Source organism: Oreochromis aureus, linkage group 7 (assembly GCF_013358895.1).
Source record: "Oreochromis aureus strain Israel breed Guangdong linkage group 7, ZZ_aureus, whole genome shotgun sequence".
Lineage (NCBI taxonomy): Eukaryota > Metazoa > Chordata > Actinopteri > Cichliformes > Cichlidae > Oreochromis > Oreochromis aureus.
This window is the reverse complement of record NC_052948.1, coordinates 33,533,712-33,547,485: the sequence shown is the minus strand read 5'-3', so window position 1 is coordinate 33,547,485 and position 13,774 is coordinate 33,533,712. Positions and strand designations below refer to the sequence as shown.

The 13,774-nt window shown below is 40.5% G+C and overlaps 1 protein-coding gene across 1 annotated transcript; it reads left to right on the top strand.

Moving 5' to 3' along the window:
• Positions 1 to 3,572: 3,572 nt before the first annotated feature.
• Positions 3,573 to 12,356, top strand: c7b (complement component 7b). The gene is made up of 18 exons (XM_031745716.2): positions 3,573 to 3,727; positions 3,875 to 3,927; positions 4,118 to 4,193; positions 5,893 to 6,034; positions 6,141 to 6,285; positions 6,568 to 6,706; positions 7,047 to 7,175; positions 7,306 to 7,549; positions 7,653 to 7,766; positions 7,871 to 8,037; positions 8,241 to 8,469; positions 8,626 to 8,797; positions 9,059 to 9,146; positions 9,257 to 9,389; positions 11,144 to 11,335; positions 11,557 to 11,653; positions 11,757 to 11,938; positions 12,055 to 12,356. Exons 1-18 carry the CDS (start codon positions 3,608 to 3,610, stop codon positions 12,228 to 12,230), a joined length of 2,598 nt encoding a protein of 865 aa, XP_031601576.1. The 5' UTR covers positions 3,573 to 3,607; the 3' UTR covers positions 12,231 to 12,356.
• Positions 12,357 to 13,774: the final 1,418 nt, after the last annotated feature.

Sequence of the window (13,774 nt, the reverse complement as noted above, 5' to 3'; positions counted from 1 at the left end):
CGTCAGCAGCAGCTGTGATGTGTTTACGCTGTGGAGAAGCAAAGAGTGGCGCCATCTACCGGTGGAGTCTGAGAACAGCAGGAAAACAGTGAGAAGGCACTTACCGGACACTTTATTAGGTATACCTTGCTCCTATCTGTCTTCATGGCTCTGTGGGATTTAGATGTGGTGGCTGTGGAGGCCATTTACGCACAGTGAAGTCATTTTCATGTCCATGTAACCTGTTTGAAACGTGGTGCGTTATCCTTTGTGCTCATAAAGGGATGGGCATGGTCAGCAACAATACTCAGGTAGGCTGTGCTGGTAAATGATCCAGGGATCCATGTTGTTTATGCCAAATTCTGAGCCTTCCATCCAAATGTCACAGCAGAAATCTATTTTGGTTAGCCTGTGTGGATTGTAGCTTCAGTTTCCTGTTCGTAGCAGACAAGAGTGGCACCTGGTGTGGTCTTCTGCTGCTGTAGCCCATCTGCCTCAAAGTTTTGAATGAGAACCTCATGTGATGCTCGTCTGCACACTTTGTAATGACAGGTTATTTGAGTTTCTCATATCTTGCTGTCAAAGCAGTCTGGCCATTTTCCTGTGAACTCATCATCAATGAGTCCTTTTCACCCAGAGGAAAAGACTTGTGACCCAAAGAACTGACGCTTACTGGGTGTATTCTCTGTAAATTCGAGAGATGGTTATGTGGGAAAACTAGATCAGTAGTTTCTGAAATACACACAGCAGCCTGCCCCTCTTGACCATTTCTACATGCCTAAGTGTACCGAGTTTTTTTTTTTTTTTTAATTTTTAGGTTTTTCTATTTACTTTGTCACATATTTAACAATAAATCTGCATTTGTTCTCATTAATTCAATTTTGTCAATATTTGACAATATTGACAATTTTTTCTTGCAAAATGCAAAAAATTGCCACATTTTTTCTCAATTTGCTGTTTTTGTGTTTCTCAGTTTCTCCTAGCTATGACACTTTTTGTCTCCTGAATATGACCAAATTCATATTTTTTCATGTGAATCCTTCCATGTGAATTTGCTAGATCTTTATTTTTCCCTATAATTTACCAATTTTTTTCCAAAAGATTTGCCTTATTTCTTCCAAATTTAATCATTTTTTCTTGTAAATTTACAAGAAAAAAACTAAAAACAAAAGAAAACTAAACATTTTAGTATTTTCTTAGTCTGCTACAGATTCTTATTGTATTTTTTCACTCTCACCTTTTGTCCTTAATAATACTCATACTAAGTGTGTCATGTGCATGTGTCTTTATTTGTTTTATAAAACCTGCACACAGTAACCAGAACTCTCAGATCAAGTAAAAAATGTCAATATTTTTCTGTGAAATGTTGAAATTGCTCTGGAAAAAATGGATAACACAGTATCATCTAAACAATTCAATATATTTATGTGATTAAGCGCATTAGTCAACCTTTTTAATAAAGCTCTTACAGCTGATTGGTAGCTGCCGTGGGTGCTGAGAGAAACTGTGATCAACTCAACAAATGGCTGAAAAAAGCTCAGCTTCAGCTTGGACTCTACATGTGGACTAACAGAGCGAATGCCTCCCAGCCTGTGGAGTCACATTTCAGTGCTTTTCCATTCAGCAGTACATGTGAGTCCTTACCCAATCATATGTCAGCTACAGCTTGTTTTTGACCCTGTCCTCAGACCACCCCTCAAACCACCCACGCACTCTCCACATGCTCTGCATAGCACACAGAGAGACACACACATATTCTGCAGTTTTGATATTTGAGATAGGACGCAAACTCGGTCAATATAGGTGAAAAGTTATGGTTATAAAAGAAGCCTGCTGTTAGTGATATTAGACTCTCAGGGGAAGAGGATACAAAATCACAGAACACCCTGTTATCTTAATATGTCGAAATTTTCACCAGGTATATACTTAGACTGGTCTCACAGTTCAATCACAGTAACTCAAAGAATCTCATAAAAATCATTATCATCAGTATCATCATGATTTGGAGCTGCTTTGTTTTTGGTCTGATGAAGAGCAGGTGTGGTTGAAACTTTACCAAGATGCATTGAATAGGTTGTTTTTATTTTCATATGTTGATGTATTTTTAAGTAAGAATCCTGAATTTATTCCAATAGAGATGGTTTAGACATGTGCAGGGGAAGGACGGCGGATATATTCAAAAGGAAAAGAAAAGGCCGCAGAGGAGGTTCATGGATGTGGCGAAGGAGGACGTGCAGAGGGTTGGTGTAGCAAAGGAAGATGCAGAAGAAGAAGAAAAAGAAGAAGGAATATTGGGCATAACTTACAGAGGTTCAATAAAGACGTCCCCAAAATATTTAACAATGATCTCTATAGTAGTGTTTTGTTTTGTTTATTGTTGCATACATGACTTCTTATTTTACTAAACTGTTACCTGGATTTTACCTGGAAGTCACCCCCTGAAAGGAGTCATGGGAAACTGGTTTCCGTGTGTAGTTCTTTAGGTGGAGTGTGTCTGCTTTGCAAAATGAGTCTGTGCTGTGTTGTGTGGCCTATAGTGAATATCCTGTTTGTACAAGTGTGAGTGTTCACTTATGTATCATGTGTGTAAAATCCATAAATTCATGTTACTTTGACAAGGTTTAGGGAAAGAAATATCTTCTAAGACATTTGATGCTAGAGTTATATTATTATTCAAAATATAATCACCAGAACTGCAATACTAAAAACAAACAAACAAAAGGCATAAGCAAGAATTTATAGTCTTGTGTCCTGAGCATCCAACACGCACCACTACAGCACAGGTTTATGTTACTCTCACAGTGGTAACCAGTGCCCTCTAGAGGAACAAGTGTGCACACAGGCAGAAGCACAATAGAACTACAGCTTCTATTATTATGCTTCATTAGGCTGACAAAAATAGAGGCTACTGTGCTTTTAAACATCATAAGCAAACTTTTACATTTTTTGGGTGTAATCTTTCTTTTTATTTTTTCAGTTTCACACATAATACCTTCTTAATCTACTGATTTTACACACCAGGAGAAAAGAATTTCTGCTTTCTCAATCATGCCTTACACATTATGTTTAGACCACATTTTAGCACCAATTAATATACAAATCCTGGTTAATTCCAAAGACTTGAACTATTTCTTGTAGCTATTTGTTGCATAATGACAGACCACTGCTGGGCTATAATCCAGTCTGCCTGTATAAGTTCTACCACTGTCTGGAGTTTTAAGTACCTGAAATGAAGGTAACTGGACTTGTTTTTATACCTGGATTTAATACCTGGCACCTTTCTACATGAATTGTGCAACAAAAAAATCTAATGTTTTCAAATATTGGTCTAACGTGACCTTTGGCTAAATCACGCTGACTCAGCTTGTGGAAGCCTTAGCCAGGATAAACAGCTGTGACGTAGCTGCTGCTGTTCTCCTACAATGAAAAAAGGACAAAAAAGAGCACACCGTTCTTGTTGTTCCCAAGGCAAACAGGATTATCACATATTTTTACTGGAAACAAACACACGGTTAAAAACTACAGTTAGTTTGGCAAAAAAATGGAAGCTGTGGAAAAGAACGCCGAGTCTCCGTTCATGGCTCATGAATTGTGGATGTTTCTTCAGTGTGGGAATTCCTGAACTCTAATGAGTAAAAACCACCAATGCTCAACCCTCCTCCAACCCTCCCCAGCTGGTTATATGAGCCTGAGTGCTATTGTGCTAGTCCAGAGGAGACGGCTGAACTCTGAGGAGCACATCATGAAGGTAAGCACTTATCAAATTTAAATTATATCTAAAAATAATTGGGAGGTATTTTTGGCTAATCGAGCATAACTAGTTTGTTAATGGTAAATAATGAAAAATGAGGAGTTTTTACATTAAATGAACCCTCTCCCTGCCTTTTTTTCACAGCTGAATTTGGCTGCTGCTTTGGCATTGTCACTTGCCTTCATCTCTCCTGTTTGGTAGGTGCACACATGTACAAATCTTTGACACTGTCGGCTGGTAAACATATCTCTGGTACTCTGTTTGTCAAAACCTTAGTTTTGAATTTTTTTTCATTCTCAAAAGTTTTTCTACTATCTGCACATTTTAAATAATATAATATAACATAACTGTTTTGCAATGAATACACTGTCCCATCCTCATCCTCAGTTCTCAGCAGGCTGTAAACTGCAGATGGGGGCCTTATGGAGACTGGTCTGAGTGTGATGGCTGCACAAGTACAAAGGTACATTAGAACTGCTTCAGCATTCACTTACATGTAGCAGGAACATCTAGCTAAATCCTTTGCACGTAAATAGAGTGCCTTTTAGCCTGATCTACGGTAAATTCTAACAAGCCATTGTGCTTCTACTCCTGATCAAGGACACTTAAGCACAAGGAGTCCCTCGGAATCGACACTCCAGTCAGCTCTAATCACAATTTAAACCCATAGACTGTATATAAAACATGGGATCAAACATCAACTATTGATTTGAGAAGTCCTGTTGTGAAACCTCAAGCTGAACACGAAACTGCAATTTTGAAATTGGCACTGCAGAGAAAATTGGCACTGGGAGAAAAGCTACACCCCCAGACTTGACCGGGGAAGCTGACAATCACACATGCCAGAAATAGTCATAAACAAAAATGGAGTCAGAAATAAGATGTGTGTAAATGTCGAACAGCAATTGCCCTTCCGTCCTTTGAAGAGTAGCATTTATGAAGCACTTCATACTGAAGAGAAGCTCTAAATGGAGTGATAATTTAAAATAATAGTGTCATGTTGTATTAAATAGGGCTTAAAACTAGTTATTGAGATGATACAGAAACTTTTTACAGCCTAGGCCTGTTTCTTCACATAGATTCTATACAATAAAAGATACCAGAGTCGCCCCCTGCTGGCCGTTAGAAAGATGCAGCTTTATGGCACTTCCACTTTAGCTTTACTTTGAGAACTAGAAGCGAAATCTAATTTTTACACATGGATCTTGCTGTATGGGTAATTTGGCCCCACTTTTTGAATAATATCTTTAGGAACTTTACATTGGTTTTGAATATAAGTGTAGGCCAGTATCAAAGTTGGTGAATTCTATCAAATTACCAGCACTGTGGATTTGCTTTGCCACATCAATTCTGTTCTTGCTAAATGTCTATATTTAAGGTCTATGTTTTTCTTTGGTACAAGGGGAGGACACGAACAACAGCAAAAGCAAAATAAGCATTGGCTTATTGCCTGAACATTATTTAAAGATTCGTTTTGGCACAGAATTTCACAAAGACTTGACCCCCAGTTTAAACAAACTGTTAGATAAAGCAAAAACTGTTTGGTGAGGCATAGGCAAAGATCACCCTGCAAGTTTGTTTTTTTTTGTTCTGCCTCTTCTGATCTTCACTTTAAAGCCGAGCCTTATTAAAGTATAATGTTTTGGAGACCAGTGTTTTGTCCCGAGATGTGCATTATTTCTGCACAGTTTGTCCCTTTGCTGTGATGTAATGAATATAGCAGACACACAAATTGTTTACACAGCAGCCACATATTCAATGATGCCTGATCCCCACAGTCCATTACGCAGACTCAGATTTGCACTTTGTGTAATCCTCAGGCCAACAGAAACAGTAGGCCTCAAGACTGTGAGAGGAAACACAGTGAGAGCCCTCCATTTATTCATTACACTTGCATGGCTACAGTTTAGTCAGAGCCCCTGCAGTCAAAAGAGGAGTAATACTTCTATTTCAGCCGAATCAAGTCCATGACCAAACAGAGCAGGAGTGAGTGACCAAGGATTTGACGTTTTTGAAGTCAGATACTAGCTAAAAGGAAGAACTGGGATGGAAGTGGGTTGCAAAGCAGTGTACTGATAAACAACAATTGTAGGCAATTAAGCTTCAATAGCAGTATTAGAGTGCAAAAGCAGTATTAATGTTTTGAATCACTTTGTTCACAGGTACGAACTCGACACGTGGAAGTGTACGCCCAGTTTGGCGGTGTGCCGTGCTCAGGAGACGCCACTCAAACACAAACATGTGTCCCACAGAAAAGATGTCCACTGGAAGCAGGCTGTGGAGACAGGTTTCGCTGCACCTCTGGTAAATTGCAGTGTAAACAAAAATATCACAAATAATTCAAATGCCTTCGACAGCATTTTTTTTTTGCAATCTGTGGATAAACCTCTTTACTGAAACCATCATGCAGGTCAGTGTATCAGCCAGTCTCTGGTGTGTAATGGAGACCAGGACTGTGAGGACGGTCTGGACGAGCGAAACTGCGGCGAAGACAACAGCCTGGCCGTGTGTGACCTTGACAAAACACCTCCAAACTCTGACTTCACAGGTCGAGGGTAAGTAGCTACAGCTCCCAACACCAGGAATGTGATTGCAGATCAGGATATGATTTTTGGGAAGGAGAATATTTAACTTATGTGTCTAGAATGTAGACTGCATAACCTCAGTGGGGTCTCCTTTAAGTTTTGGACTCAACAATTTGTCTCCATGCTAGCCTTTCAGCCAATGAGACTGCAGTTTGGTGTAAAACTGATGGTTGTGTGTGTGTGTGTGTGTGTGTGTGTGTGTGTGTGTGTGTGTGTGTGTGTGTGTGTGTGTGTGTGTGTTATGTTGTGCAGGTACGATATCCTAACAGGGAAACTGAGAGCAGATGTGATCAACACTCGGAGCTTTGGAGGGCAGTGTAGGAAGGTGTTCAGTGGTGACCATAAAGTCTTGTACAGACTGCCACATAACATCCTCAGATATAACTTTGAGGTGAGTCGAACAGGAGCCTGTAGTTTTCATGCAAAATAAAGTTGGTGAGCTGACTCCTATGAATAACCCAGTAAGATAATAAATACATGCTCAAGTAGTTGCAGGTAAAAGTTCACTCAAAGTGACAAATTTGCTCTGGATGATGGCCTTTTGAGGAAAACTCAGTTGGATTTGTCCAGCTGTTGGGATAATAAACGTTTGCAGAAATTTCCCTTGAAATCCAGCCTGAAGTTGTTGAGTTGTGAGCTGACTGACAGCCTGAACAACATGGAGCTGATGTGACAAGCTGCCGTTTGATTTTAGGAAATGCTGAACTCTGATGTCTTTGTTTGTGCTGCAGGTGACAGTAGACAATGATGAGAGCGACGAATCCTACGAGAGCTCTTGGTCCTACGTTCAGCACATCCAGGGCAATGCCTTTCTGGTGCACGACCGGCGCACGTTTCACAAGGAGGTTACTAACAAGAAGGTGTGCATACACAAATACTGTTTATGTCTTTTCTTTAATTCCAATGAGATTAACAAACAGTAACTAGGCTCAGATCAGTCGGCTCTGTCAGCACCTTGCTCAAGTTTTTCCTTCCACATCTGTCATCCAGGCCTACCGACTTATAATCCTGAAGAATAAAGTGGAGCTGGCCCAGTTTCAAAACTCTGCCCCCCAGTATCTGACTCTGTCCGAAGGCTTCTGGAAAGCCTTGTCCTCACTGCCCCTCACGTATGACTACTCGGCCTACCGTCAGGTGCTCCAGAAGTACGGCACGCACTACCTTTCCGAGGGCTCACTTGGAGGCGAATACCAAGCCTTGCTGGAGTTAGACCGTCAGGCACTCGCATCTACCAGTAAGAATATTTGGTATCAATGATACCAGACATTTTAGTCAATTTAAAATAATCCACACACGTTAGAGATAATCTGTTTGATCCTGGCTTGTTTTCTGTAAAGGTACGACAGATATAGATTACCAGAGGTGTTGGAGGAAAGTTAAGCGCCGTTTCTTCAGGAAAAAAGTCAAAACAGTCTGTGAAAAACTGACAAAATCTTTATCAAGCAGCCACGGTGGGTGAAAGGTTTTTGTATCAAGACTTTTGAACCATACACAGTGGCCCATAGAGGGTCAAAGACACCAAATAAATGATTTAACCTCAGCTTACTTTCTACAGGAAGCAGTGTTAACAAGATGCCCATTAAGGTCAATGTGTTTGGAGGAGATATAGGACTCATTGGTGCTCTGAGCGTTCTGGATCTGGAAAACCCAGAAGCTAATGGACAAGTTTACGATAACTGGGCTTCATCTGTCAAAGACTTCCCTGAAGTCATAAACCAGAAGGTATAACAGAGATAACTCTATATGCTTTCTTTCTATTGTCTGCTTCATCCAGGTTAAGTGACTCTTTCTCTGTCAGCTACGCATTTGCACTTAAAAAGATACAATTTGGTTTCTTTACATAATAAATAACCTTCCTTGATGACAGATTATGTGTATTTGTTTTAAAAGTTTTTAAGTCCTATATAACCTGTGGGGTTTTTCAGCTGCGCCCTCTGTATGAGCTAGTTAAGGAAGTGCAGTGTGCAGGACTGAAGAAGCTCCACCTGAAAAGGGCCATAGAGGAGTACCTGGCGGAGGAGCATCCCTGTCACTGCCGGCCGTGTCAGAACAACGGCCAGCCGCTGCTGACGGGCTCCGAATGTCGCTGTGTCTGCCGCCCGGGAACCTCAGGACGAGCGTGCGAGAACGGGGCTGTGATTGGAGAACAACCAGGTAACCAGCCATAAAACACAGAGGGGTCAGAACTTAGTGATGTTTGGAGCTGATTTGATACAAAACTATTAAAACTGTTAATAGTTTTATTGTGCCATCCAAACACCTTTCCAACAAGACAGAACTGGAAACTAAAGATCTCCTAATTTCCTTCAGGGGTGATCCATGGCAGCTGGAGCTGTTGGTCTTCCTGGGGAGCGTGTTCTGGAGGTCAAAGGTCAAGAACCCGAAGCTGCAATAACCCCGCCCCCAGCAGAGGTGGACAACATTGCACTGGACTGCAGGTGGAACAGAAGCCCTGTGAAGACCCAGACATCCAATATTTACAGTAAGGATCATTTTATTTAACTATTAGTCTGGTAAATGTAACTTAATCAATATTACGCAAACAAATACATAAAATATAACAGTTTAAAAAGCAAAATCAAAGGTTTTCATTCATTTAATTCTCAAGGTTTTAAAGGTTATTTGCAATGTCCTTAATGATTTGGATCCACAAGTTGTGATTTTGATATTCCAAACTCATTCACTCCGGTGACATTCATTTAGGAGTATCAGAGTCGTCTAACTGCAAACTGTTTGCTCTCAGGATGATGGAGCCCCAGTGCTTCAGTCTTTCTGTAACTCCACCAAAAACCTGTGGGCCTCCTCCAAACCTCAGGAATGGATTTGTTCAGGTGAGGCTACAGCTGTTAAGGCTGCTGAACCTCTGGTGTTTGAACTGTGAATCTTCTTTAAGTCCATCAGGCTAAGGATGATTGAGCTTTCCTGTCATTTTTTTTTCTAGAATCCCAGAGATTTTTACCTGGTTGGAAACACGGTGGAGTACTCCTGTGTGGACTGGTATTACCTCAGTGGAAATGCAGTTGAAACATGTGCCGAAAACCAAAAGTGGACTACAGGACCGAGGGTTTGTAAAAGTATGTTTTGTGGTTTTTTTGTGTATCGTTGTTTCCTTTGCTATCAGGTTATCCCAGAAACTGCTGTGTAAATGTAGCCACTGGCTAAGAAGCCAGGACTCAGGAGTCTGGAGTCATGGAGTGATTTTTGTGTGCCATGTGGTCATTTATGAGTGCTCTGGTCCAGAGGGAATTCTTCAGTATTTATGAATGGATTCCTTCACATGAGCAGAGGTGGCAAAAAGTAAAGTTCAGGTACCTGACAATTCCACTTAAGTATAGCAACAACATATTTGTACTTCATTACTTCACACCTTGGCACATGAGCATTTTGTGCTCCTGTGCAGAAATTTCTGGAGCTTTGAGGCTTCTTTTTGTAGTCAGATTAAATTTATTTCAATAGTCACAATTAGGCAGGATGCACTAAGGTAAACAGTCTGTGAGAAAGCAAAAGAGGGAACTGGATATTACCTATAGGGCTACACCCAGCTTTGTTACTTACTGAGATAATGCAGAGGTGATTTCCAAGTCAAAGCTTTGCCTTATCTGTTGGTTGAGACACCACGATATTTTCTTCAGATGAATATTTCTTGATATCTGATTAGATGATAAAAGAGTCAGAAATTATTGGTGTTGTGCGTGGTTCAAAGGGACCTGGGTCCACTCACTTCAACAACTGGTCCATCCATTATTTTCTTAGGCGTTTTTGTCAGTTATCAAAATAAATATACGACCAGATGTCTTTTCTTTCTTTTCTTTCCTATTGTAGCAGCCCATTTCACAGTGACACATATCTGTGAAATCTGAGCAGCTCGTCATGAATCAAAGGTTGCTCAGAAAAGAGTAAAGAAACTTTCCTTTCATTTTGTTGTTTTATATTCTGCTGTAGGTGCCGTGTTTTTTTTAAGTAATAATAGTCCTTGAGTTTCTGGCTGGACAGATTGGGAGTCAGGCATTCAGAGTGAGGATGAAGTCACTTAATGCAACTACTTCCACTGAAAGTAAAAAACCTACAGAACAAAACATCAGACAGGCTCAGGTGGTTTCTGTTCAGAAAAGTTGTAGCTCACCCAAGTCTCTATCTTTTTCTCTCTCTCTCATCTGTAATGAGGGTAATCATTCAAATAAGACGTTGATAATTGAATTACATTTTGGAAATTGCTGTCAACATTAATGAAGCGTCTGAAGCCTGCATTGTTTTGTAATGGCCAGCGGGGGGCGACTCCTCTGGTTGCAAACAGGCAAACTTTTGTTTAATGACTGCGAGGACTCAGTTGCTATTTTCAGGTCTTACTGAATAAAAGGGGAAGTTCATTTTGTAAATGATCGTTATTTCTAGGGCCAGAAAGGAGGATAATCCAGGTCATGAGAGTACTTGTTAACGTGTGAGCATGCAGTCTAACAGTCAGAGATGCTCCTTAACCGTGGTTGGAAGCTTCATAGTAGAAAAACGGGTGACATCTTTGGTGGCGATGCCCATCTTTTATGTACAGTTTGTGGGAACCAGCAGGTTTTACCTCATTTCTAACACCTCCCTCTTGCTGCTTTATATCCACTTGAATTTTGGACATAGTTACCTGCTGAACAGGGCACACAGCAGGATCATAAATCCTACACAGCCTCGTAAGATGGAGTAAAATTAAGTCCCAGAACTGAGTGAAACCTTGAAGATCTCCATATTTTAAGTTTTTCCATTGTTAGTAACTAATTCGGAAGTACAGTGTTGTTGTATTTATCATTCCCTAATGCTCAAAAGCTTTCTCCTCCCGTTCCAGGTTCCACATGTGGGATTCCCTCCCTCAACAGTTTAGTTGTAGCCACACCAACCAAACAAGCCTATGAGATTGGAGACAGTGTGTCCCTGTCCTGCCCCAAGGGCTCGATGATGGACAGAGAGGTGTCGGAGATCATCTGCACTCCCAGTCTGCAGTGGTCTCCTTCTCCTGCCGATGCTCATTGTACAGCAGGTAAAATACATTTCATCTTGCTCTTCTTTATTTGTTCTCTAAGGGTGACTTCTATCTCTCTAGCTGTTATATGTTCAGTATTTTCTACTCAATAACTTTTTCTGGCTGCATTTTGGTGGTGGGCTGGTAAGGTGCAGTCAATTTTTAGGACCCTTTTGTCACGTCACGTTATATCTCCTTTAATATATGGTTGAATCCTGCTTTTTGTATGCTTTCCTCAGCCCCCACAGCTCCCTCTCCTCCTTCTGGCCTAACATGTAAACTATGGGAGACTCTGGGAAAGAACGAGTGTGTCTGTAAAATGCCGAATCAGTGCACGTAAGTTGATGTCAATTTCTGTATTTAGCAAATTGGAAATACTCCATCTATTTATAAAACCTCATTTTAATTCTGTCCGTTTCTGTGTATTGTCTTCTTTTAGGACTTCTCTGCAGCTGTGTGCCACACTTCGTGGAAACCGTAATATGGTGCTAGATGTCTGTAAGCTCGGAGCTCTGCAGTGTATGGGCCAGAACTTTGTGTTGACTAGCGACAGCAACTGCCGGTGGCCAGAGAAGAGGTTTACATCCTGCGAGGACTGCCAGCCGGGAACAATCTGTCATGGTGAGTCTCCTCTAGAAAAGTTGTTGTTTTTTTTCTCAAAATAAAAGCCAAAAACAGAAGAATATATGTGACTGCACCGGGATGTTGTATATAACCATTGTGCTTTTCATTTGCAGAATCAGAGAGAAAATGCGTGTGCAAGAACGCAACAGAATGCCCCAAAGACTCTGCTCCACTCTGCGTCACCTCTGGTGACGGCAGAGTTAACGTGACTATGACTGAATGTGAGGCGGGGTCCAGGCGATGTGCTGGAGAGCAGGTCACCGTGATCAGGATTGATCCCTGCCAATAATAAAGATGCTGCTTTTGGCTTTTTATCTCTGAACACTTTGACATTGTACATACACAGAAATGTTGTAAGCTAATAGCTTGTTTTAGTTACATATGGAAAGTTAATAAAACTTTTTTGTTACTGTGTCATACAATCAAAGGACTTATTTTTGCTGTTGGTGGAGCCATTACACATAATTCTGAACCAGCCATCCAAATGTCTCAGCAGAAATCGAGACTCATCAGATCAGGCTGTGTTTTTTCTAGAGATGGACCGATCCGATATTACGTATCGGTATCAGTCCGATACTGACCTAAATTACTGGATCGGATATCAGCGAAAAATAAAAAATGTAATCCGATCCATTAAATATCAAAAAAGCATCTCACAAAACTTGCAACACAGCGTAACTCGGCTCATAACCGTAGCACGTTGCAGCAGTATGCCTCATGTGATAGAGCGGCTGTGTGTATTTGTAGCCTCGCTACCAAACCAGCATTTCATCTCCGAGGAAGTTATCCCAGAGAGAAGTAAAGCAAGTGTGTAAGTTCATCTCTGAATGTTTGTAAAGCATTCCCACGTTAAGCTTAACAACCGATATATGGAGCGACTGCCTCTCTCTCTCCCTCCCCTTCCTGCCGCTACTTCAATCGTGAAACTGCTTAATGATCAGCTGATCGGCTTTTCTGTCACAAGTCCGTCTCTCTTCTTTGTTTTTGGCCCACTTTGCACCAGAAAGAAGAAACCAGCGGCTGAACAACAGCAGCACGTTTAACCTTGATAAGCTGTTGTTAGAATTTATTTAATATTACTTTCTACACCAGGATCCTTTTCTACGTAGCTGACAGCTGGTAACTGTGCAGGGGCGGATCCAGCAAAGTTTAGCCAGGGGGGCCGATAGGGCATTAACAGGGAAAAGGGGGCACAAAGACATACTTTTCTTTCTTATTCTCATTTAAAATGTCTAGCTTTTAATAAATAATTATCTGAATCTTACACCCAAAGTTTTAATCTGATGTAAAATGTATAGAAGTCCATTACTGCATATAGTAACTGTTAAGTCTAATATACCCTAGTAAGCTATAGTACTTTTTCCTTTGGGAAGGTACCATCTGTGAATTCTGCAATTCTGTTGGAGAAAGATGTTGAATCTATTTAATTATTCTTGAAAAATAATTTGTTTCTGTGCATTTTTTTTTTCACCCTGCATCAAATTAAAGTTGATTACATCGATTAAGCATCATGAGGTGGAGGGTGGGGGGTGGTTCCCTATTTTTTTTTTTTTTTTTTTGCTGGGAGTTTGCAACCCTATTAGTTAGTTTGCTTAATATTTCTGCTAAGTACTCTTTAAAATACCAGAATAGGGAGGATGGAGTAGGTTTAAGTTAGGTTTTAAGTTAGGTAAGGTTTATTAGATTGATCAGTGTTGCTGAACTATGAAATATTTTGGGTGCAGTGTATTTTTTACACACAGGTATAACAGAATAGCTTTAGTGTTGTTGTTTATTTAAACTTGAGTATGAACTTATACAAAATGCAGCAAGATATTTTAAAAAAACAGTTTT